The sequence below is a fragment of the Anas platyrhynchos genome, chromosome 15 (assembly GCF_047663525.1).
Source record: "Anas platyrhynchos isolate ZD024472 breed Pekin duck chromosome 15, IASCAAS_PekinDuck_T2T, whole genome shotgun sequence".
Classification (NCBI taxonomy): Eukaryota; Metazoa; Chordata; class Aves; order Anseriformes; family Anatidae; genus Anas; species Anas platyrhynchos.
The window spans coordinates 2,951,239-2,976,653 of record NC_092601.1 but is presented as its reverse complement, the minus strand read 5'-3'; the positions used below and the strand labels follow the sequence as shown (position 1 = coordinate 2,976,653).

Genomic DNA, 25,415 nt, shown 5'->3' with positions numbered 1-25,415 from the left:
CTGTACTCTGGTTGAATATCATAGAATGAAGGCCTAAACACAAATGTGGTGTGAAAGAAATTCAGAGAAACAAAACAAAGCAGATACATCTGAAAAAAAAAATCCCATTTGCTATAAATATGCCTTTTACCATTACCCTGCTACTTTACAATCATTGTCCTTTCTAGTTTTATATAATCATTTACTCTGTCCCATACCCCAACCTCACAAAATTCAATAGGAGATCTGTGTGCCAAGAATAATACATGGCTGGACTCTAAGGTTCTTCCCCAGGAGGAAGATCACGTCATCTTACATCAGTACAAATACAAATAAAAAGTATTCTGGAAATTCATATATAAATATTTTTAAAGCAGAAAAAAAAAAAAAAAAAAAAAAAAAAGGTTCCTCACATTTAGAGCTCAATCTACCACTTTTAGATAGCCACTCAAAGTACAGTTACAGCAGTCTCTCCAGCTTTCAAAAAAATGGCAGCTGTCAGTAGCCCAGACTGTACAAACATCACCTTTCACATAGTTTAATACTAGAGTTCTCACAGGCAAGATGCAGTCCCAAGATTCTTCTAGGAAATCATTTGGTTTTGCAAGAAATAATTTTATTCTTGATAAAGCAGAAACATCCTATTACCTTTTTTGTACAGTGTCTCTGCTTCCACTTGAAAGAGTTTCAACGAAGACTGAGTCTCTGTCTTTACCCTGCCACCTTTTCTGAGAAAATGCAACGAGGTTGGATTCAGTACACTTGGCTTCTGCCAGGACTCCATCCTTAACGCTCTGAACACATTCCAGTTTAGAAGACAGGATCTGCTGCTCCAACTGAGAAGAAAAGATACTTCAGGGAAAGTCTTGATGACCTATGTCAGGCTGCCCAATTCTTTCACTCCTGACTTCATGGAGGTTTCCAGTTCTGTGATGTAGTTAAGTCTTCTGTATAGACCTCTGATTGCCCCCAGCCTGTGTAGGTTAATGTGCTCTTTTTTTCAGTCTACACTTTTCCTTCACTGAAATGCAACTGCTACTAACTTTCAGTGTCAAATGGTCTCAATTCATTTCAGTTTGCAAAGCATTAGTGTTAAGCAGATCTTTCTGGTCAAGTAAGTCGAGAAAAAGGCTGGTAAATGATGACTAGCTAGTACAATACAAGGAACAGTTATTTTTCACATAATTAAAGTGATACAAAATACAAACATTAACAGTATTTGCTATGAGCAGTGAAAAGTTGTAAATTTTGCTTTTAAAAAAGCTTTCTTTTCCTTCTTTCTATTCCCCTCTTTCATGCTCTTCTGTCAGTTTCCACTATAAGGTTTTAATGACAGAGGTTAATACAAGCACCATAGTAATCTCTTGCATTTATTCTATAATACTCAACAACTACAGTACAAATCTGCATTAAAACCAGATTATGTTAATAGCCATTAAAAGGACAACAACAACAGTAATTGTTTCTTTGCTAAGGATTCAAATTTGGGTAGACACACACAAACGTAATTGAGCATAAACAACTACTCAAAATGTTTTCATTTACATTACTAAAAATGTTCCTTCCCATAGAAGTACCTGACACGAATTGTAGACCTGGTCCTTAGACTTTCCAAAGAAATTAAAAGGACCTGTGGAAGAACCAATGCCATTTCCCAGCACTTACTGACATATGAGGAAGAGCAACAGACTGCACAGAAGTAAAACCAGAATATCGATGAGAGCAGAGGTTTAAGTCCCTTGTTTTGACAAGAACAGAACCCTTTCGCTGATACCTGGTTGGGCATATTCCCAGCACATCCATCTGGTAACAAATGTAAAGTGTGAAATCACACATGCATGCTACAATACTAGGAAGTATTATGGCCTATTACAATAATTTTAAGTCATTGCTTTGTTGTAATGAAAGAGGAGAGACATAAATTCTACCTTGCAGGACACTTGGTTTGATACAAAAGCCACAGAAAGCCCAATCATTTTAAAGATCTTAGACAGGTTTTATTAAAGCCAGGGTTTGTTGGTGTGTTTAACTTCAGTGCATTATTTTTAATCAGATCATTTACAGACATATGCTTTTTCATTCCAGATTCTCTGTATTTGCAGAGAAGCGTTAACTAAGAAGAGTATTTTTACTCTACTCAAAGAAATCGAATTGAATATGACCCACTCCTTATAAAGGAACATTTATTTAAACAATGCTATGTAGCAATAGCATGAGAACAAGTGCACATTGTGCTCAGGTAACAATGTGTTGGCTTCCTAACCCCAACAAGAATGCAAATTGCAGATAATTTCATAACTCTAACTTCTAAAACAAATCAGACAAGCACCATGGGCTGCTAGCCTGTCATCAAGCCGTAAAAATTTGTAGTCTTTAACAAGGAGATAGATATAATAGGCACAAAGGCTAACAGTCAACCTAGAGCATGACTCTACCAGGTCTCACCTCTTCAACGACTGCATGAATGCATGTACTCTTAAAAATTTGTCTTCTGCTGTGATACGCACAAAACCATGATTAAGTGCTTTCCAGTCAGCCCCTTGTTTTTATCTTCCTGCTCTGCTAGGTGTACATACTTGGGCTTTATCATGGTGTTATCCCCCAGTCCTTGTTGTCTGACTCAGTAACTTTGCTATCCCAGGCTGAGAGTACAGAAGTTTCCACTTTTGGAAGTGACTGTGTTTGAACACTGATTTTCAGTCCTAACACAATGTAATCTAATAATCTATTTTCCCTCTCAATAGGGAAAGATAAGCCATCTAAAGGAAGAATTCTGCAGTATTCCAATGGTCAGCTCCCAAACAGGGAGATACACGGTTCTTCTGCACATTAACATTGGAACTAACCATTCATTTCAAGCCAACTCATAAAGACAGTGCAAGAGGAAAACAATGTCCAGGTGTTAGTGCATTGAAAAAGTCTTTCCAGAAGAAAAGACTGTACATGGGATAAGGGTTTCTATACTCCTAGGCAAATGAGGTTGCTTTTGTTACTATTTGTGGAAATTACACGCGTGTTCAGAGGACAAGCTATACCACTGTTATTCACAATAGGCTGAGGGAAATGCTAATAAGGTTCCCTGGTCTGAATAATTATTTTCAATAGCCAGACTTCACTAAATGCTTTCTTTGCTACCTCTTTTTTCACTTCTCTGCAAAGAATAAAACAAATATCTTTATGGAAGAATGTGTGCCTGTATAAATGATTGGAACTCCAATACCACTACTCTTATTTTGGAACACAGAGCTCTTCTTGATGAACATAAAAAGCAATACATTTACTCCAAACTTGCTCTTTTTGACACTCTGAATTGAGTCAATTATCTCACTTGTCAGTGTTGTTTAAAGGCTGAGAATCCAAGCAGCAGGACAAAGAGAAGATTAGGAGGCTCAGACCAGACAACAGAAATTCCTTTTTTTTTTTGGTAATACAAGAAGCTCTCTGGAAAAATACTGACCTTCTAACTGTGACCTCCACAGTTAGAAGAGGCTTCTTTTTATATAGGATTCTTCACAAGTGTCCATACCTTTGCCTGTCAGAGAGCTACACACTGACAGTATATTAAAAGTAAGCTAGTATAAGTGGAAGAAGATGGCATTAGAAGACTCGTGACATTAGAAGAATAAATGGAATTTAAATCACCTGGAAGAAGAAAAAAAAAAAGTTTTACATCACAAGAAATACAGTCCCCTACAAACCCAGAACTTCTAAAATGGAGTTCAAAACTCAAGAGTCTCTGCAAGTAACAACTGCAACTCAGAAAACTAATGAATGTTCCATACTTGCTGCTAGGCAGCAAGAGGCTTGACAGTTTGTACCCAGAATCACTTAAACTGTCTACTCATCAAATAATTTTACATAAAAAAGGATGAAAAATAAGTTCAAAAAATCTTTTTGGACCATATGATCCTCATTTTACTGATGGTCTTCAGATTTATCTGCTGCTAAACCATACAGTATCAAAACAAAAACAAAAACAAAACAAACAAACAAACAAAACTAAGCTAAATTAGAAGTTTTTCCACCTTAGAGTGTCCATTTCCTTCAGAGACTCTTCTCTGGATGCAAGACTTTTCTTGATCTGTACATCTTGCACCTAGGAGTAAAGATTATAGAGCAATTAATATCAATGCCATTAGGAACATGTGGACTTCGTCACATAAGGACATGTAAGTAGAAGACTATGAAGAAAAGCCTCAGTGCTGCAAACAAGACAACTGCAATAGCCACATCTTCAGGGTAAATATCTGAGACAGTTTCCAGAAATTTCTTCTACAAATAAGTTTCACTGATTATTAAGTGTATTTTGTACAGCACAGTTATACCCTTTTATTTTCAAGCCAGAAACAATCACCAATTCTAAGTTAAAGTAGGAACCTGGATAAATATAAATCCTTTCTACTTCTGTGGAGAAGCAAAATGACTACTTATGTTGGTTGATTCTTGCAACTAAACACAGTAAAGTGCTCCATATTCATTAGCCATTTCATAGTTTAATTTTACTGAATTCAGAGGAGAAAATGCATGCCTAAGTGATTTCCAATTTGGCTGGTAGTACTAAGGAAGAACTGTTCTCGAATGATGTAACAAGAATGGTGTTCCACTGTCCCCTTTTTAAATACAGCATAGATTACAACCACTAGTGATTTTTTCCCTAATATTTTCTATTTTATAAAGACAAGCATTTAACTACAGATTCTTTTGCATGTCCTACGAGACCTCAACTAAGACAAAAAGCTAGAAGTAACAGAGTTCAGCTACTGACATAACAAGGCAGAACTCAATGATTCAACCTGAAGACAGTAACCGAATTCTTATTTTTTTATGCAAAAACAGGGGACCACTGACCAGGTAATTTTATCCACATAGCCATATTAGGACAGAGATAACTATCCTATTCTTTGTTGGCTTCATCTATATTTTTGTATATTGCACACATATGTCAACTCCCCCACAGAATGGATGAATTAGCTCATTTGTTAACCCAAAGAAAACCAAGGCAGATGAGAGTTTATTTTCCATGCTCACCTTTTTAAGAACTGTAATTCTTCAGCTTGCCTACCACAGGGCTCACCTAAAGAAGAGGTCTGTAAACTGAAAATGGTCTGTTGGTCTGTCACTGAGACAGAGATCTTCTACTGAGATCAATGGAGTGTTACAAAACTGAATTTTACAGTGTACTAGGAACGGCACCTATCCAGCACATCATACAGGTTTCTCAAGTTCTCTTTAAAAAGTTTGCTATTTTTAAATTACAGCTACAGATATGAAAGTAATTAAAAATAAAACAAATTCTTTTCAAAGGGATTAGCTTCATATCTAGTTCTGTATTTCATATCTAGTTCTGCACTTAATGTAACAAAACAATGAAATTTATGAAAACAAAACAGGCCACTTCAGAAAGAAAATGTTTTGTTTAATCTGCCTTCTAAGCTATTTAATTTGAAGTTGTGTTGCATTCAGGCAAATCTGCATCTCTAATTATGAAAAAAATATTTATTAAATGTAGCAGTAATCCCACAGAAAGACACAGTTCCATGTTAGCTCATCCCAATCACTCAGACTATGACAATACTCACTTTCAAAACCATCTGGCAGTTCCCCAATACTTCAATGATCACTGTGCTCTCCAAAGAGATGCCACTGCTTTTATAAATACTCTCCTGCAGGAACGTGTTGGTGACTGCTGAATACCTGTAGCTGTATCTAGCTCTTTGGGGGAAGTATGATACACTGTGTCCTAGGAAACACAAACAAACAAAAAACCTTTTGTCTTTTGCAGGTTTTTTTCCTCCTTTTTGAAATATATTTTTTAATCTTTTCACCACTAAAATCAGATAAGTAAGGGGCTAAATTTTCAAAATGTTCCTTTCCCACTTGGGCTTACAACTGAAAGAACCGGGTTTCTGAAAGCACCCTGCATGCAAGAAATAGCTCCTATATGGAAGGTGGAGAGAATTTCCCTCTCTCTTATGCTCACAGCCTCACAATTCCCATCAAGTCAAGAATCTAATTCCAAGAGCAGAAAGGGAATGTGATGCAGTTCTGGCACAATGCTCTCTTGACACCTTTCAGAGAGCAGCAAAGCTGGACCTTCACAAACTAAAGTTTGTTTGGTTCTGACAACCTACCCTAGAAGATCCAGGCTGAGGAAAAGAAAGCATGGGAAGAGAGGGATTGTTCATGTTTGTATATGAAGACATTGTTGTGACCTTGCAACATCCATTAGCAGCACTGTCCTCTAGAGAACACGATGTCAGACACCCTGATGCGTGTTGCATAGTGTCTGTATTCCTCTAATCAGAGATTCTCTTCTAGGCCAGGTGATAACTTACCCTCACAGGAGGAGAGGATTGGAGTCATAATACCTTCAGTGCCAAAAGTTTTGGTGTCTGTGATGTGTGAGATTGGATGTGTGAGATTGTAACAAATATGATATCCCTAGAAGATATCACGGTATGGCCTTATCTAGGACCACTGAAGTGCAGAAGAGGAAAGATTCATAGAAAATACACATTCTTCCCTCAGGTGAAGAAGACAAGATCCCAGAAAACTGACCACTGTGACTCCCATAAAATACAACTTCCTTTTCTTTGCCTCACAGTGGCACTGACACACTCAAGCACTTTCAATTACAATGCCACACAGGGATGAAATAATGCTGAACGAACCAAGGGTCTCTAAGCTGCACTGTCTGGGTAGGAAGCTAAGAGGCCAGGGTGAGATCTTGTGAGCAGAACATCCACATGCTTTCCCTCCTGCTACAATAAAAACATTATATATATATATATATATATATATGCACATTCAAGCACCTGCTGGCAATGTAAATCAGATGCAAAAGTTATAAACTGTACTTCTGTACTTCAGGCCATCCAACCAAACCTTTCCAGGTCAGCTCAATATCCTGTCTTCCTGTCTGTCCGTCCTTTAAAGAATAGAAGTTTTGTTCATGGTCACTGAAGGAGAAGTCTTTCTTCATGCCCATTTCAGTATGAAAGGAGCTGACACTGGGTTCTGGAAAAAAGACATTCATACATGGCTGGGTTTTGTCCTGCACTGGCTTAGTAGTTTGTTTAGCCCTAATGTTTATGAGTTTTCTCAGTTCACAGAATGTGAACTTGAGGCTGTCTGTGCATGGTAAAGTTCAGTAGGACTTCTCAGATACTTCTATGAATGCATATCACTTGGACATAAATATCATTCTTCTAATAAATCAACGTCCCTGTTGAAGAGAAGGAAGTTTTCAAATCCCTCTTTCCTCATCACATACAAGGCCTGAATACAGTCTTGTGTTACTCACCAACACAATCAGCAGAACAGGAAGCTCCAGAACTTACATTTTCTGAGGATCCTGTAATGACAGGTAAGATTACTGAAAAGCATTGAATTTGTGTGCAGCTCAGGACAGATCTGCTGCTCTTCAATTACCACAAACCCAACATGAAATAATAAGAAGCAACATATGAACACCCTAGGGGGGCAAGCACACATCCTTACCCTGAGAGTCATAATGTTAGAGCAACTCAGAAGGATCATATCCAACAGTTTGGTGCTGAGATCCACTTTATATTTCATACAAAGGATTCTTACCCATTCCGTACCACCACCATCTGTGTAAAAGTGAAGTGTACATTTGATTTCAGCACCAAGAGCCAGGGGTCTCCTGTTCCAGACAGGAACCCTCTGTGGTGTTGTGAGCTGAACCCTTTGGAGCTCACTTGGGGGGGAAAGGAGAGGAGAGATAAGAGCAGTGGTTGTTTCAGGTAGTATATACTAGTGTTCAATCTTACACTTTTTTGTATAGATATGTATCTATTCTCTTTTGCCTTCTTTTTAGTGAAAAGATCAAAGAAAAGAGAAAAGCAATAACTAGCATATTCTGTCTTTTTTAAAAGTTCAGTTTTCCAGAAGAAAATCTTAGAAACAACCACTGAGTAGAAAAATATCATTTACTTTCAGAGTTAAAGTATGTGACCACATGAAACATCAGCATGGCTCTACCCTCTGTCCTTTTGTTGCTACCAGGCCTCAATCATTCATTGAGTTGTTCCAAACAGAAACCAAAGCCCAACACCCCCCACCCCTAAAAAAAAAAAAAGAAAAAAAAAAAAGACAGTTTTGCTACTAAGTATGCAAGGATTAGACTTTGCTTTCACCCTTTTCCATGTGTCTAAACCACACAAGCTCATAGATAAAGGGATGACATGCCTTAGTGTATTTATTGAGGTACGTATGGAAATGCTACAATACCATGGATAACCAAATAAAGAACAAAAAGGAAATTATGGCTCTTCTTTCAATGGAATTATGCCTGCATTAACTAGGGGTTCTTAATCCAAGAAATACATTTCCTATATGCCAAACTTCTGCACAGCCACAGGCCTTTAACTTAGGAAAATGTCTACTTAACTAAAATCTTTATTGCACACAGACAATCAAGAATTCATAAATACCATTTAAAACAGGAACAAGAGCAAGCTTTACTGCTGAAGAAAGATTTTTTTCAGCACCAGCCCACTAAGGAACAAACACTTAAACATCACAACTCAAGGCTAGCATCCTTCAGCACCGGAGAGCCTGCTCTCCAGCATGACTTTCCTTCAGACTTGGGCTGGAAGGGCAGTGAGTCTGAGGGAGACCAGAACACATCTACACCACACAGGGAATTGCTTCGTGTTCTCATTGACATGAAGGTAGGAATTTCAAGCACTGCTAGACAACATAAAAAACACATGACCGACTGGAGGAGAATTTCTGTTTGCACATGGAAAGTTAAGACCAGTCAAAGTTTTAGGGTATCTATTTCCTGTGCATCACTGCAACTGCCTCTATGACATCCCTAAGTATCTTGTGGTTCAGGCAAAAAAAAAAAAGGGACACTCCCTTCCCCCCTCACTCCCCCCTTCTTTTCTTTTAAACTGTGGAAAAAGTTTGTTTCAAGTTGTTAGCTTTTAATGAAGAAATCAGTATCGCATTCAATAAACTTGAAGTAAATATAGTAAGGCAAACTTGGAAAATTTATCTCTTATGCAGCATCAGATTTTTAAAATGTTCAGCATGCCTCCCCAGGATGAGATTTAAGAGCTCTCTCAGCTCCCACGTGGATACCTGAACGCTGTAGTCAGAATTGTTCAACGTGCTTATCACAGACAGATGCTGTGGTTGGCTGGACACCTCAGACAGTCCAGTCAGGCACTTGGATAATTTTGTTAATGTGCCTAAACTTAGAGCTTCTGTGGGAACAGAAATGTTGTTTTTGCAGAGTTACATTGTTTAAAAGGAGGGAATGTGGTACTGAGATATGCTTACAGTGATAAGAAAGTTTAACAGGCGATCTTGTAAAATGCAGACAACCAGACTCCTTAGGACAATTAGGTGAAAATCACAGTGTCAAGTCAAGTCAGATAAGTGAAGAAACATTACCACTTCCAGCAGTAAAAAAGTCAAAAGGAAATTGAAATTTAACAGGCCAGCATCTGAAGGCCATGCATTGTTTGTGAAGCATCAGATAGATTGTGAACCTGGATTACCCACTCTGTGGGGAAACAGGGAAGGGTCCTGTCATCAAAAAGTATATAAACTGTGTTTTGGAACTAGTAGATGCGCTCTCCTGATTGTGGGGTGCCCGCCATTGCAATCTCGAATAAATTACTACTTCACTGAGATCCTCGCCTGAGCCTAAGTTATTGGCTACAGAGTGTTTCTCACACAGACCTGGGTGCTCGTCACACACCTTCCCTGGAAACCTACTGTTCACTCTTGATGTGTAACAGGATTGATGATCACCTGTGCCAGAGGCATTAACAGAACTCAGTTACACAAGCACACCAAGACCTTCTGAAGGAAGCTGCTCTGAACATGCCAATATTTATTTTCTGCCACTTACTAACCTCCTGTGAGTCCCTGTGGTTTATCATGAGCTATTGTTTACTTCAAACAAGATTCACAAGCAGAAACCGCAGTTCCAGTCCCTGCTACCATACTCCACCACGAAGCTAGTGTTACCACGTCCTGTTGCCTGAGCTCACTTTCTCCATTGGTTAACTTTTGCCCAGTTTAAAATGCTTAAAAATTTTAATTAAAAGGAAAGCAGCTTCTCATATGTGCTTTGCATAGATCAATGACTGACGTAAATGAGAGACAGCAGGTCAAGTAAAAAGAGTTAATAAAATACTTCACAATTAAATAGATATTGTTGTACAAAAAAAAACAGATCCCCTAAATCACAGAATCACAGAATTGAAGGGGACCTTGAAAGATCATCGGGTCCAACCCCCCTGCCAAAGCAGGTTCCTTAGAGCAGGCTGCCCAGGTAGGCATCCAGACAGGCCTTAAATATCTCCAGAGAAGGAGACTCCACAACCTCCCTGGGCAGTCTGTCCCAGTGCTCTGTCACCCTCACCCTGAAGAAGTTCTTTCACATGTTGATACGGAACTTCCTGTGCTCTACCTTGTGGCCATTACTCCTTGTCCTGTCCCCACAAACCACTGAAAAGAGGTTGGCCAAATCCCTCTGTCTCCCTCACCTCAGGTATTTAAACATATTGATGAGATCCCCTCTCAGTGTTCTTTTGTCCAGGCTGAACAGACTCAGATCTCTCAGCCTTTCCTCATAAGGAGGATGCTCCAGGCCCCCGTATCATCTTTGTGGCCCTCCGCTGGACTCTTTCCAGGAGATCTTCTTTTTTTTTTTTTTTTTGTTTTTTGTTTTGTTTTTTGTACCGGGGTATCCCAGAACTGGACACAGTACTCCAGGTGAGGCCTGACCAGGGCAGAGTAGAGGGAGTGGGGGGACCAGGGCAGAGTAGAGGTGGGGAGTAAATGTTAAACTCAGGGACAGCTCAGGCCTGAAACTGGATCCAACAATCTTAGAGACTTCACACATCAGCAGGGATTTCCTGTGATCAACCCAAGTAATAACTGAGAAAACCTCCTACCATCTCCAACTATATTTTTTCAGAACATTAAATTCTAATTTTGAAACTGCTAGAGAGAGTTCATTGTAGAAATCTTGCAACTTGTGCGGTTTGCTGTTTGCTTTTCCTCTGCTGAGGTACTCCATTTTTTATTTGTTCTGATTTTTCATTTTAAGATTTCAGCTCATTTGGACACAATACATGTACCTGCTCAGTAAGGTAACTTGCAGTCATTCAGCTCTTGATCTACAATCAGCAATTATAGATAGAAAAGCAGGCAAGATAATATGTGGTCAAGAATTTAAAACCTAATGATTCAGAGTAAAATTCTTATGTTGTGATGATTATGTTCTTGAATCACTACTATTGCCTGTTCTCCACAGGAATCTGACTTTTAACTGTTTGTAGAGTAAGATTTTTTGTAACTTGTAGCTATTGCAGAACAACTTAAAAGAACAAAGTTTATACTGAGGTCAGTGGGGTAATCAAAGCTGGAATTAGGAGAAATTTGTACTTTATCATAGCTCTGTTAAGAACCACATAGCCCAACATCAACAACTTACAAGCAGCATTTGTGCACTGAGGTCCCCTTGTGTAGCCTTTCCTTCATATTTAGGACAACATTGTGATCTGATTGAGATACCAACATAAACTCATTTTCAAATGAATTAGGTGCTTTACAGTAAGTTTTCCAGTTAGTGTATATTAACCTCATGCATGACATCCATGTCTGGAGTCAGGGTACATAAGTGCTTAATTTTATGCATAAGCATACCACAAAGAATTAGGCATGTGCTCAAATCTAAATGATATCTTGGAATATAGTCATTTTATTAGTCATTAAATTCCAGAAGCTCTTTCAGAAACATTTTTTCTCTCTAAAAAACTAGACTTTCCTTATAGCATTGTGGTTTTTGTTTGTTTCTGTTTGTTTTTGTTTGTTTGTTTGTTTTGTGTGTGTTTTGTGTTTGTTTGTGTGTTTTTTTCTTTTCTTTTTACAAATCTAATTTTCTCTTGAAGTTATATTTTTAAATTTTCATACAAAATAATTCATGCAGGTCACAGGCTGCTCCTTTCCTTCAAGAAAATAGCTGGAGGAAAGAGGGAGACCAGGAAAGGTTGTACAAACTATGCTGAGAGACAGCCTGTGCCTGAGGTCACTGAAACACAGCAGGGACTAACCAGATGGCAGTGTCAGACCTGTTGTTTACAAGACTGTACTACATTTTGGGAATCCACACACAAATTTTGGGATGCTTCAGAATGCTCCGCACAACAAATCAACAACATTGCATATATGTCCTATCACATACAAGAGACAAGAAATATGTATCTTCCTCAAATGTTACATATGCATCACACTAAACAAATTGGACTGTCCTGATGACCTTTCTGAAAAGATGCTATAGTCTTTCCTAAAAGAAGCTACATTTCAAAGCTTTAAAACAAATACTTAGCTATGGACGTTAGCATTTCAACTGCTATTTTTAGAGTAATGACACCTCTATGGAAAAATAAAGCATTTATGATAGCTGTTGTGTCATAGCAGAAGAGTTCTCTTTAAGGATTAACAAGCAAACTTTTTCAAAAGATCCATTCTTTTTTTTCTTTTTTTTTTTTTCTCAACACTGGAGAAAAAGTTTTAATTTGTAGACACTGGACATTAGTATTTGAGCAGAATTTAGAGAAACTCAAATGTTTTTAAGAAAAGAGCAGCAGCTATTCAGAAGTTTCCATCAGAAGTCACCATTGATCTGGGTGTCTGAGAACCAGACAGGTCCCCTTCTGATACCACACTGAGGACTGACATTCAGTAATAACAATGAGAGCTACAGACTGAATATGGACAAGAAGATCCATGAAAAATAACCATATGGTGACTTTTTCATATAAAAGCATTAATTACAGACTGGGTTACATTTCAATATTCTACAACTCAGACTTAAGAGACTCACAATTTAGACTCGGGTCATTGTACTGCACATTGTACGCAGACTGCCGGAGTGCATCATGATCAGCACAGCTTAGCAGCGGAGAGGCTTGTGGACTTGGGCTTTGGCTTAGAGGTGACTATTTTTCTGAAAACAGAATCAATGTTACCTGGTTTTCATTCTCTATAACATTCAAACTATCTTGCTCTGCTTTTTCAGTTGCAGCTGTAAAACACACTTTCCAAAATAAACAAACCTGCATTTTAATGTAAACGTCTGGCTTTGGGGCTTTCAATTTTTTAGGGAAGATACTGTATTGAAACAAAGAAATAAAAATGTCTTGTACGTAAATGAGTGCACACAAGGATTTATAGACCTGGGGTTGACAATTTCATAAACCTACCAATCAATTTTTATTAAGAGCAAATAAATTCACAAACAAAACTCCAGGGCTTTTTTTTTTGTTTGTTTGTTTTTGTTTTTGTTTTCAGATATTTAAGAGCCTATTGTAAGCCAGACATTTAATTCCTAGCTTTGGAGTTTTAACATGAAGGGCACAAGCTCTGAGAAACACTGACAAAATACTGTTTGAAATGTTTTTAATTAAAAAAAAAAAAAAAAAAAACACTAAGTCAAATCATTACAATAAAATACATTATATCTTCAGTGCCCTATGTACTTGACCTACTTCATTAATTCAAGTGGGCTGTTAAGCAGAACATGCACTCCAAGGCTGAAAAACAAGCTCAATGTATTTAAGCATTTTTTCTACCTCCCCCAAAACAGAGATTTTTCTTTAAAATAAATAAACAAGCAAACAACACCCCAAAGAAAAACAGACAAATAAATCTCCCAGAGGAATTTCCAATATGTTTCTGTCACAGATAACTTACTCATACTTTGAAAATCCTGAGGAAAACTAGACATGAACGCTACAAACACTAGTTTAATGACACTCAGGAGACTTACCTGGCACTAAGTCTATGAGAATTGTTCATCTATTTAATGAACTCAAGTTTGTGAAATAAATTTAATCAGAAACACCTTGTAGCATACAACAGAGTAAAGATGTCCATGAATTCCTGAACACTCTATGCTAGCATTGCGAACAAAATCTGAGGTTTAACAAATCGGCAAAGTCTGTTTTGCAAAGGCCCGTGAGGCTTTTAAAATTAATATTACAATGCTCACATTAGCTCCTAATGGCCAGAAGCAGGAGGAAATCACCCTTGGCCCTGGCCCCCAACCTACAAAGCCCACCTGGGGCAAGCACCTGCAGACACTTCCTCCTGCCATGGCAGCCACAGCTCCCTCAGAGCAGGGTGCTGATGCAGCCTAGCTGGGCTGCCCACAGCCTGTGCCCCAGGTCCCACCTGCATGTTTTCACAACCTTTTGATGTCTTAATAGACTTTACTGCTTCCGTGTCTTATCAAGAAGTTGTGAACAGATGCCTGTTGCAGCCGGAACAGCTGGAAAAGGCAGAAGGCAGTGGATACTGTCCTGGGATGGTAATGGTTGGGTTTGTCACCAATTATTTATTCAGAATAACTAATTTCCCAGTGGGAAAGGGTGCCTCAAAACCAAGGAGTGTTTTCAGACAGATAAATTTTTAGACCACTAACCAAAGTATGCAATTAATGGGCCAACTACAACAGTGATCGCTGTGCCCATTTCTCATTCCCCACAACCAACATAGACTCCTAGAATTGTTAAGGTTGGAAAAGACCTCCAAGATCATCTGGTCCAACCATTCCCCTACTACCAATGTCACCCACTAAACCACATCCCTAAGCACCACGTCCAACCTTTCCTTGAACACCCTCAGGGACTGTGATGCCAACATTTCCCTAGGTAACCCATTCCAATGCCTGACTGCTCTTTCTGGGAAGAAATTTCTCCTCATTTCCAACCTAAACCTCCCTTGGCACAACTTGAGGCCACTCCCTCTAGTCCTATCACTACTGAGAAGAGGACAACTCCCAGCTCCCCACACCTTCCTTTCAGGCAGTTGCAGAGAGCAATGAGTTCTCCCCTGAGCCTCCTCTTCTCCAGCCCAAACACCCCCAGTTCCCTCAGCCACTCCTCACAGGACTTGTGTTCCAGGCCCTTCACCAGCTTTGTAGCCCTTCTCTGGACACACTCCAGGACATTAATGTCCTCCTTCTACTGTGGGGCCCAAACCCCATAGTGCCGTGAGGGCAGGAGGCTGTGCCTGGCTGGGCCCAGGTCCTGCAGCACCCCAAGACTCCGCTGCCCCCCTAGGGAGTGCCCCTGCCTCTCCCTGGGCAGCAGAGTCAGAGCCAAGTGCCAGGAGGGCCCCCAAAAGAGAAAATCTGTCTTTGCAAAAATAGACCATGATCTTGCCCACCTGCTTGGGGCCTGGTGAGCGTCAAGTGTTGAGATTTTTCACCTTTTTTTTTTTCTTTCCTATGCAAAAATGAACTCAAAATAGTGTTTTTATATATATATATATTTATCTCAGAGTGCAGAATATTTGAGCACCATTATGTACAGAAGTATCTTACAAAGTACAGGCCTAATATCACTTTTGTACAATTGAGCGATGTCCACCAGCCAACAAGTTACTCCCTCAGCAATGTTCCCTCTGCCCCTCCTCCAGGTGAAAAAGGTAACAAGCTATGACCGCCTGGATCGAAGACCCAGCATGGTGGGGTTTTGTCTTTCTCCCTCCCAAGTGTGACAAGAGAAAACACTTCCCAGTGGTGATGGAGCATGCAGCTCCAACTGTTCCAGAGGCTGTGCATGAAGCAGGGAGGGTAGCTGCTGCACAGCAGGGGCATTCACCCTTTCCTACTGATGTTAGTTATTCCATCATAGAGGAAATTACCCAAGATTTACAGATAACGCTTCAGTCTTTGGATTGCGATACTGTCTGGAAAAACAAGAGATAGAAACTACTTCAGTTTTTGTGTGTTATTTTTTCCAATGCTTTTGTGAAATCCCTGTTGTCATGTTCAGATTCATATCTTATATTATGGTTTTAAATCCTAAAGCATTGTCTGTCACACACCCTGCTAATACAATAACCATCTGGAGCTCATTAAAGCTTTTTTTTTTGTTTCTTTTTGAAACATGAATACGAAGGAGTTGCAAAAAACAAATGAACCAACCACAAAGGGACTTTGAAAAAGCTTCCTACTCATTTTACTTTTATTCTAGACTTGTGCATGACTATTTTTAGTATCTCCAAACCACACAGCCACCTGTTCAAACAGACAGTAGATTTTCAGATTCTTAAACCAAAAAAAGAAAAAAAAAATCATAAGGAGAAAACAAAAACACACACAAAAAAAAAAAAAAAAAAAGATTTAGAATGGTATAAGAAGCATTTCCTCTGAAATCAGCAGGTCTCACCATGTATGGTTTGGTGACTTAACTTGAGAAAACAAATCACTTGTGAATCAGGTATAGAAATACATTCGGCAATATCTGGCACATCATATAGGAGGGTACACTTCACAAAAGAAAAAAAACACGTTAAAAGTCATCCTGAAGCTAATCAATTTGCATCCCATTGCAGGATTTTTATTTATTTATTTATTTTAATAAAAAGTAGGGACACAAAGGTGAATTTGTTATAAAATACCAGAACTATACACTTTGATTGTTGACATCTCTGTCAAGGTACTTGCACTTCCGAAGTTGTTTATTCCTAGGATGTTGGCATGTGTTCTATTACTTACCTTGAGTTACTCAGTTGTGAAGAATAATTGACTGTTTTTTAGCACACAAATCAACTAGCTTCATCAAAAATTTGTTTTGGTTAGATGGTCAGAAATGCTTTCCAAAACACTGCAATAAATAGCAGCTTTTTGAAACCACTGCTTTTGCAATAACACCCTCTTATAAGGCTGTCAGCTAGTGTTTACTTAACAGGGTTTTTTTTTCCCTTTTTTTTTTTAATGTCATTTGCATGGTGAGATGTTTCTTTCTGGCTCACGCATCATTAGAAATAACTAAGTTTGAGCACTGTGCAAGACTGGTTGATTAAAGACAGAAGTCTAATGGAAATAACGCTGTCCAAGTGGAACAGACAGCAATGTTGTCCTTGAAAGCTAAGGAAGGTAGCAGTTGGGGAAGGCTTCATCTGAATTTGTTAAGTGAGGTTGGAGGGTTTCAGGTGACCCCACTCTTTCCTTAGGCATTTGTGGAAATGGGATCAGCATGCCACTTCTGGATCTATCAGCAGAGGAAAACTCTTCACAATTCAAATTACTCATTAACCTATATTTTGGTTAATTTGTTCATAAAAAATGCATTAGAATAGATGTGCAAGTTATCAGCTTCACCTTCCTGTATCTTCTGCATCTCAGAAAATAAATATACATACATACATAAAAGAGTGCATTGCTTCAGACATACAAAAGGAAAAACAACTACAAAAAAAAAAAAAAAAAACAGGATAACCTTGCATAATTAATAGGATTGCTTCCCACTGAATATAAGGATATTTAGTACTTATTTTCTCCCTTGAGGTCACTGGTATACCACATGTATATGGGATTAGTTGTAGTGCAATTGGAGTTTTACAGAAAAGAATTTCAACTAAAAAAAATAACTATCACTCTGACAATCATTAGAAAACTCTGAGGCATAAACAGGTCAGTAATTTTTATATAATTTGCACCATTCTTTTAGCTGTCAATAACTGTTTATCAAGACTAAAAATTATTATGCATGTCCTTTGGGAGCTACAGCTGGGACCTCTTCCAAAGAGGTCCCAAGGACCAGAACCTTCCCATTAGCCCCTCTTTCTCCAGGTTGCCTATTCACCCTCTGCACACACCACTTCAAGCACTCACCCCAGACAGAAGGCACACCGCTGGCCAGGGCCTAGAGTCTTAGAGGTTGGAAAACACCTTCAAGATCACCAAAATCAACCACCATGCATGCACCCTGCCTACCCTCTTGGCTCACCACACCTCAGCTAGAGAGGCCAAGCAGTCCCATCCCAATACAAGGGATCCAGATGCAAAGAGAGCAGGCAGCACATGGTGAAGCACAGATAGATCCCAGAGAGCAAGAGGGGGCCACAAGACCAAGAGTATTTCAGGAAGATTTATTATTAAAAGAGAAAACACCTACTTCAGTAGGCACAAGGATATTGTAACATTTTCAAATGTGCTGTGTGTAAGCAGTTTATCTGCACACCATGGAAAGCCATTTATAAGAGATTTGGCCCAAGAGAGACACTGAAAAATTGCATCCTATACTTACATTTCTTGACAACTATTTTAACATTCACGTTTGGAAACATTCCAAATTCTATAATTTTCCCATTACAATCACTAGATATAAAGAAAAGTTTTTATTTTAAATACAACCAGTTTTAAAAACAAACAGTAACTTAACAAAATCAAACTAAACATTTTCCACACACAGCAAGTTATATCCTGCATTTGTCTGTCTAAAATAAGCGTAACAAAGCAAGTCACTTTGGCACATTCTGTAGATAAATCCATACACAAGAGAACATGTACAGGCTTTGTATTTATGGAAATTTAAGCATAGAGGGGGCAGCAAAAAGTTTTGCATAATGCTTAATTACATGGAGTAGCTGCCAACATTACCTGTCTCGGTCCATAACAGCAATTTAACAGATGCAACTGACTATGCTCAAAAAAAAAAAAAAAAAAAAGGAAAAAAAAAAGAAAACCCACGTAATTTATAATTTTTTGGGGGGATGGAGTAAGAGGTGGTCAGTGTTCTTCTGTATCGTGGTGCTACCACCTTAGATTTTCCAACCAGCACTTCGTAGAGAAATGGAGAGCTAAGGGAACATATGCTTCGTTGCTTCTTCTTGTCTTACTCTGATGATAAACTGACAAAAAAATACATTTTTTGTGAAATTGAGGGAAAAAAAAGGCTGCTTTACAGTAATGCCTGTGACTTGCATAAGGGAGGACCAGTGACTGTGTCATCAGAACAGAAAATTCAATGGAGCATCACCCAGGTCCTTAAATAACATCAAAGGCATTACTGTGGTGGTACAGCAGATAGAAAATATGAGCTTGCACTGCAGACCCAAAGCAGAAAGCTACAAACCGACCACCTTTTCTTTCCATTCCATTATTCTCTTGCTAGTTAGTAGCTACCAATGTAAATACAAAGACATATACAATCCGAAGCCTTTTCCAAATGCACAAGGAAGCTCTTAAATCACTTACAAACTGAACCACAAACAGCAGCAATTTATAAAGACTAATTAACAAGGCCTAGACATTGTATTTGTAATCCACAAAACTCAGATTTCAAATACAAAACATTTGAAGATTTTTGAGAAGTTAACTTACACCAAACATTTATAGAAGGCACATGTGGCAAGAACAATAAATGCAGTACTTATTTTAGCTTTTTACAGAGATTAATACAGTGTTAGCACCACAGCCTTGCTTAAACACTTCTCTGCCTTCTCTAGACAGGTATCACTCAAATGCATTTGGATTTTACTTGGACCTAGTCTGCTGTTTAAAATAGTTCAACCTTCAGAGTGTCACTTGTTAATTTTCTGTGATCACCAACTAAACTAAGCATATCCAGCTTAGGTTTCTGAGAACAGAACTTATCTTTCATTTGGAAAAATCAGAGTGCAAGTCTAAATAATCATCAGAGAAACTCCTTAACAAACATGCTACCTTCTCAATGAAGAAACCACAACTAACAAACAGATCAATGATTAAAAACACAGGTCCTGTATTTATTTGTGTTTTGCAAGTGGAATTCCAGCTTTAAGGTAAGATTTAAGTTTGTTTATGATCCATCAGTGAACTCATGTAAATGTATAAGGAAGCCTTCCAATACTACAACTGAGGCTCTATTGACATTTCCAATGAGGTGTGGAGAAGAGAACATTTCACAGACTAATAAATCAGCAGTAAAAGAATTAAAAAAAAAAAAATCTGAAAAAAATATCTATTAGAAATCCGTGTATAAGCATCTCCACTGCAAAGTGGAGATACTTCTGGACTCAAAACTGGCAAGGAAATTCAGGCACTAGATTGAATCACTGCTGATGCACAGTAACCTGAGTTATTGTTTACCGCCATTTGGTAATGCAGCTTCCAGAAGGAAAAAGCCTTTAGGTTTGGTTGTCTTTCACAGAAAAAGTTTTAAAGTGAATTTTAGTGCTCATAAAAAGGTGCTCAAATGATAACATCGGGGACCAAAATCACTTCTTTTGTCAGAGGCGAATGTCTCTCAGAGGTAAGCAACTCCCTGCCAGTTTGTAAACAGTGCTGTTGCAAAAGCATCGACACCAAGAGTGAGACTATATGGTTCTCCAGACATTATCCTCTTGGTCTGTGCTAAAGCCCTAAGCAAACACACCAGTGTGCAACATGACTGAGATGAGATTAACTGGACCAACATCACCAATCTGTTTTACATAAAGCAGAGAGGAACGACACATAGTTGCTGGACTGGTGCTGGATTAGGTGGCCCATAAAGATTACACGTACTTTCTACAGGCCTAAGTCAGAATCCTTTATTCTTAGCAAATTCTTATTCAAACAATCTAGCAATACACATCATTTTTGATTGGTTTCCAGTGACAGGATGCACAGAAACAATCACAAAGCCTTCATAAAACTTTGTAAGGGGTTTACAGAGGTGCTAGCCAACTTCAAATCAATCAATTATCAATGTTTAAACACTGCCTACAAACGCTTGTAAGAACCAACATGAGTATTGCAGTTTGGACAGAAGTGATCCACATCTTTTAGGGCATCAATGCAAAAGGGAATTAAGCAGCAGCCAGCTATGCACCTGCAAAGGAAAAAAAAAAACATACAGTTTTAACACTTGTTATACACACAAGAAGGTTGAATATATTTCCTACAAAAGCTATCCATAAAACTGGTACCATGAAGCTTTAGGAAGAATGCACATTATTGGTTGTTGCAGACCTGCTTCGAGGTCCTGTAGGACTTATACTCAACATGGGCTATTCCAGCTATCGAGGATCAGATTTGAGACAGAATGAGAAAGCAACAGAGCTGAGAGTCCACAATATGTTTGTTACTCCTTAGAGCTATCAAAGGTCATGTGAGAAGAGAAAAATGAAGTGCAAACGTGAATTAACCTACCCCAGTAGGCAGAGGCCACCACATGATAGCCATGTCAATGCTCCTGACTCATACGAGAGACGCGTCACAATCATCTGATTACAGGAAGGGCAACACATCTGAACTGGGCGGTCATAAAATACCACTACAGGTTGCTGCACATACACCGTCTGAACTGTAACTGAGCAAAGAAATATTCTGTTTATTCAATAGGTAAACGAAGAAGAAAAGAGCCTCTACCTCTGAGCTACAACCAGGTATATCACTTGCCCAAAGACAAGCTGGCAGGGAAGACTGGCCTGGCTGAACAGAGAATTGTGGCTAGAGCTTAGGAGAAAAAAGAGGGTTTACAATCTGGAAAAGAGGGCAGGCCACTCGGGAGGACTATAAGGATGTTGAGAGGCAGTGCAGGGACAAAATTACAAAGGCCAAAGCTCACCTGGAGTTCAATCTGGCTACTGCCATTAAGGACAACAAAAAATGTTTTTACAAATACATCAACACAAAACAGAGGACTGAGGAGAATCTCCATCCTTTACTGGATGCAGGGGGGAACAGTTACAAAAGTTAGTTCCAAAAGATGAGGAAAAGGCTGAGGTGCTTAATGCCTGCTTTGCCTCAGTCTTTAGCGGCAAGACCAGTTGTTCTCTGGATACCCGGTACCCTGAGCTGGTGGAAGGGGATGGCGAGCAGAATGTGGCCCTCACAATCCACCAGGAAATGGTTGGCAACCTGCTACAGCACTTGGATGTACGCAAGTCGATGGGGCCGGATGGGACCCACCCGAGCGTACTGAGAGAACTGGCAGAGGAGCTGGCCAACCTGCTTTCCATCATTTATCAACAGTCCTGGCTATTGGGGGAGGCCCCAGTCAACTGGCAGCTAGCAAACATGACGCCCATCTACAAGAAGGGACAGAGGGTAGACCCGGGGAACTATAGGCCTGTCAGTTTGACCTCTGCCAGGAAAGCTCATGGAGCAGATTATCTTGAGTGTTATCATGCGGCACTTGCAGGGTAACCAGGCGATCAGGCCCAGTCAGCATGGGTTTAGGAAAGGCAGGTCCTACTTCATGAACCTGATCTCCTTCTATGACAAAGTGACCTGCTTGGTGGATAAGGGAAAGGAAGTGGTCTACCTTGACTTCAGTAAGGCTTTTGACACCGTTTCCTACAGCAGTCTCCTAAAGAAACTGGCTGCTCATGGCTTAGACTGGCGTATGCTTCGTTGGGTTAAAAACTGGCTGGATAGCTGGGCCCAAAGAGTTGTGGTGAATGGAGTCAAAGCCAGTTGGAGGCCTGTCACTAGTGGCATCCCCCAGGGCTTGGTACTGGGGCCAGTCCTCTTTAATATCTTTGTCAATGATCTGGATGAGGGGATCAAGTGCAGCCTCAGTAAGTTCACAGATGACACCAAGCTAGGTGTGTGTGTCGATCTGCGTGAGGGTAGGAAGGCTCTGCAGGAGGATCTGGATAGGCTGCACCAATGGGCTGAGGCCAACTGTATGAAGTTCAACAAGGCCAAGTGCCGGGTCCTGCACCTGGGGCACAACAACCCCAAGCAGAGCTACAGGCTGGGAGATGAGTGGTTGGAGAGCTGCCAGGCAGAGAAGGACCTGGGAGTGATGGTGGACAGTCGGCTGAATATGAGCCAGAAGTGTGCTCAGGTGGCCAGGAAGGCCAACAGCATCCTGGCTTGTATAAGAAGCAGTGTGGCCAGCAGGGCTAGGGAAGTGATTGTCCCCCTGTAATTGGCTCTGGTGAGGCCACACCTCGAGTACTGTGTTCAGTTTTGGTCCCCTCGCTACAAGAAGGACATCGAGGTGCTCGAGCAAGTCCAGAGAAGGGCGACGAAGCTGGTGAGAGGTCTGGAGAACAAGTCTTATGAGGAGCGGCTGAGGGAGCAGGGATTGTTCAGACTGGAGAAAAGGAGGCTCAGGGACAACCTTATCGCTCTTTATAAGTACATTAAAGGAGGCTGTAGCAAGGTGGGGGTTGGTCTGTTCTCCCACGTGCCTGGTGACAGGATGAGGGGGAATGGGCTAAAGTTGTGCCAGGGGTGTTTTAGGTTGGACATTAGGAAGAATTTTACTGAGAGGGTTGTTGGGCATTGGAATGGGCTGCCCAGGGAACTGGTGGAGTCACCATACCTGGAGGTCTTTAAAAGACGTTTAGATGTTGAACTTAGCAATATGGTGTAGTGGAAGACTTGTTAGTGTTAGGTTAGAGGTTGGACTCGATGATTTTGAGGTCTCTTCCAACCTAGACAATTCTGTGATTCTGTGATAATTCCAAAATACTTGAGGGTAAGAGCAAATACACAATGACAAAAAGAAATCAGCATGACATTTTGTAATTCAAAACAGATTGTCTAAAACTAAGTCTGCATTAAAAATTGTAGAAAGGTGAATTACATTATTGACATCAGTGTGCTCTGTGGGTATCACAAGACTTGACTGACCTTATTCACTTCAAAAATTTTTCTGGGTAGGTAGGGAACACCTTTGAACCACAATCTTTAAGTTTCTGTAGAGCAGCTATTACAGCCGCTTGACACCTCTTTAACATGAGATACAGTAAAGTTTCAGGCTTACCGGGGTTATTTGTTGGCATAGGCTGTCCTGTGTACGGAGGAGGGTTCATCCCCTTCCCATCTGGTTTCTGGCCAGGGTCTGGGACAGGATATGGGTGGGGATAGTTCACATTAATTCCTGTTGTTTCCTCATAAGAAGGTGGTGCAGACGGAGCAGAGCCAGTACTCGGGGCAGACATTGTATCTAGAATATAATGGAGATAAACATCGTAACTAAGGACTTTATTTAGGAGAAGTGTCAACTAATTAGGTTTTATTCAGACACAAAGCAGGTAGTTAACTAGATCAAAATGTACATTTCACAGCACAAAATGTATTGACTGTTCTGTGTTTCTGATTGTGTTAAAAGTTAATCTTGATTTTGTTGTTGCTTTCTTCTCTCTTCTGTTTTTTTATTTGGTTGTGTTTTGTTGTTTGTTTTTTTTTTTTTTTTTTGTTTACACATTTTCCTACCACAAATCATTCCTTTGTAAATTAAATATGCTAAAAATAGGGATATCATGCATCTTTATTAGTACATTAAGCTATATGTCAGTTTCTCCCAGTTCTGCAAGAACCATACTTCAGGTGTCCCCACTCTCCTCCAAAAACAACAACTATGATAGGCTGCATAATAGTTGCTAACTAATACAAGCCCAGCTTGTGGTAAAGCTCAAATATTTAAAACAGAATGTTGATCTTTGCCATGATTTGAAATTAATAAATATTTATATTGAAGGAAAAAGAAACTGCAAACAACTAAGTACATCCAACTCAATTCAAAGCTTTTGTTATTCTCAAGTAAGTCTAAAGTTTCTCATTTTTACTGCTTACAAAGATTTCTATGAATTTGTTAATGGAACTTTTCTCTATCAATTACTATTATATTATTTTATTACGGAATACAGAATGCTAACCACTGCTTTTTCTCAATGTGGAAATAATGACAGATTCCAGCAGGGACTTCCTATCTTTCTCACTGCCTACACAATCCCTATGCCCTGCTCACCAATTTCTTTGTCAAACAATCTCTCATAGCATCAACACTAATTAAGCATCTCCTATTTTTTCTTCCTCCTAAGGACCACCAGACAGATCAATTAGAACCATACTCAGTCCTCTTCAGTTGCATATTTCATTCCTCTGTGTACATGCAAGTCTTTCCACTCAGTACGATATGGGGTGGGAAACCTGTGTCTGACACACTCATTCTGTATTCTTATAGAAGGGTAGGAACAATAACTTACCATAGCACCAGTATGAACAAAATGAATACAAGAAATTGCACTGATGATCAAAAAATTTATGTTAAAAAATGACTCACAACAATATAGGATTACTGTCAAACCTTGCTGCTCTCACTTCCATACTATGAACCCTGCTGCTAAGTTTTGATTTAAAAATAAAAATAAAAATACATATTTCTATACTGAAGAGCTGAAACATGAGCTAAATTAAACACTTTATTGAATATAATGAAATGGATTGATATCCAACTAAAAATCAATGACAGATGTTTCCAATAAATAAGGAAATAAAAAGAAAAGCAGCTCGCTGGGTATATATGCAGTGTCTTGTGGTATAAAAAACCATGCATTATAAGCACAACAATTCTCCCTACTGTTCATACCACATCTAGGGATATCACTGCATTGCTACACTGCACAGTAAACACAGGACCTAAACATACTAAGCTAATCTTAAAACAAACTTAGCTTATTTTCTGAAGCTTATGACTACCAAGTTATTTCCACCCCAAGTTCCTTTTCTATGTTATATGAAAATGAAATTTCACTCCCAAAACAAACCAAAGAGGAACGTGGTTAATCACAGACGCAAGCTAACTCAAACCTGAACATTAAAGACTGAAGTTCAGACCTGGATAAACTCACAAGATCAATCAGTGAACAATCCTTTCCTCACAAGCTAC

The 25,415-nt window shown here is 39.3% G+C and overlaps 2 protein-coding genes across 9 annotated transcripts in view; both read right to left on the bottom strand.

The window, feature by feature from the left end:
* LOC106019526 (uncharacterized) overlaps positions 1 to 14,216 on the bottom strand; it is a 105,135-nt gene extending 90,919 nt beyond the window's left edge. The window contains 6 exon segments of the mRNA XM_072023999.1: positions 628 to 815; positions 4,005 to 4,075; positions 5,559 to 5,719; positions 7,283 to 7,333; positions 12,854 to 12,976; positions 13,799 to 14,216. Of these exon segments, the coding sequence (XP_071880100.1) occupies positions 628 to 815; positions 4,005 to 4,075; positions 5,559 to 5,570 (271 nt within the window). The 5' untranslated portion in view covers positions 5,571 to 5,719; positions 7,283 to 7,333; positions 12,854 to 12,976; positions 13,799 to 14,216.
* Positions 14,217 to 17,894: 3,678 nt separating this feature from the next.
* LITAF (lipopolysaccharide induced TNF factor) overlaps positions 17,895 to 25,415 on the bottom strand; it is a 103,862-nt gene continuing 96,341 nt past the window's right edge. For all 8 annotated transcript variants that reach the window (XM_072023844.1, XM_072023842.1, XM_005027491.6 and 5 more), the window contains 3 exons: positions 23,508 to 23,690; positions 20,936 to 21,095; positions 17,895 to 20,615 (listed from right to left, as the gene is read on the bottom strand). In XM_072023844.1, coding sequence (XP_071879945.1) covers positions 20,507 to 20,615; positions 20,936 to 21,095; positions 23,508 to 23,685 — 447 coding nt within the window. In that variant the 5' untranslated portion in view covers positions 23,686 to 23,690 and the 3' untranslated portion in view covers positions 17,895 to 20,506. The remainder of the gene's footprint in view (positions 20,616 to 20,935; positions 21,096 to 23,507; positions 23,691 to 25,415) is intronic.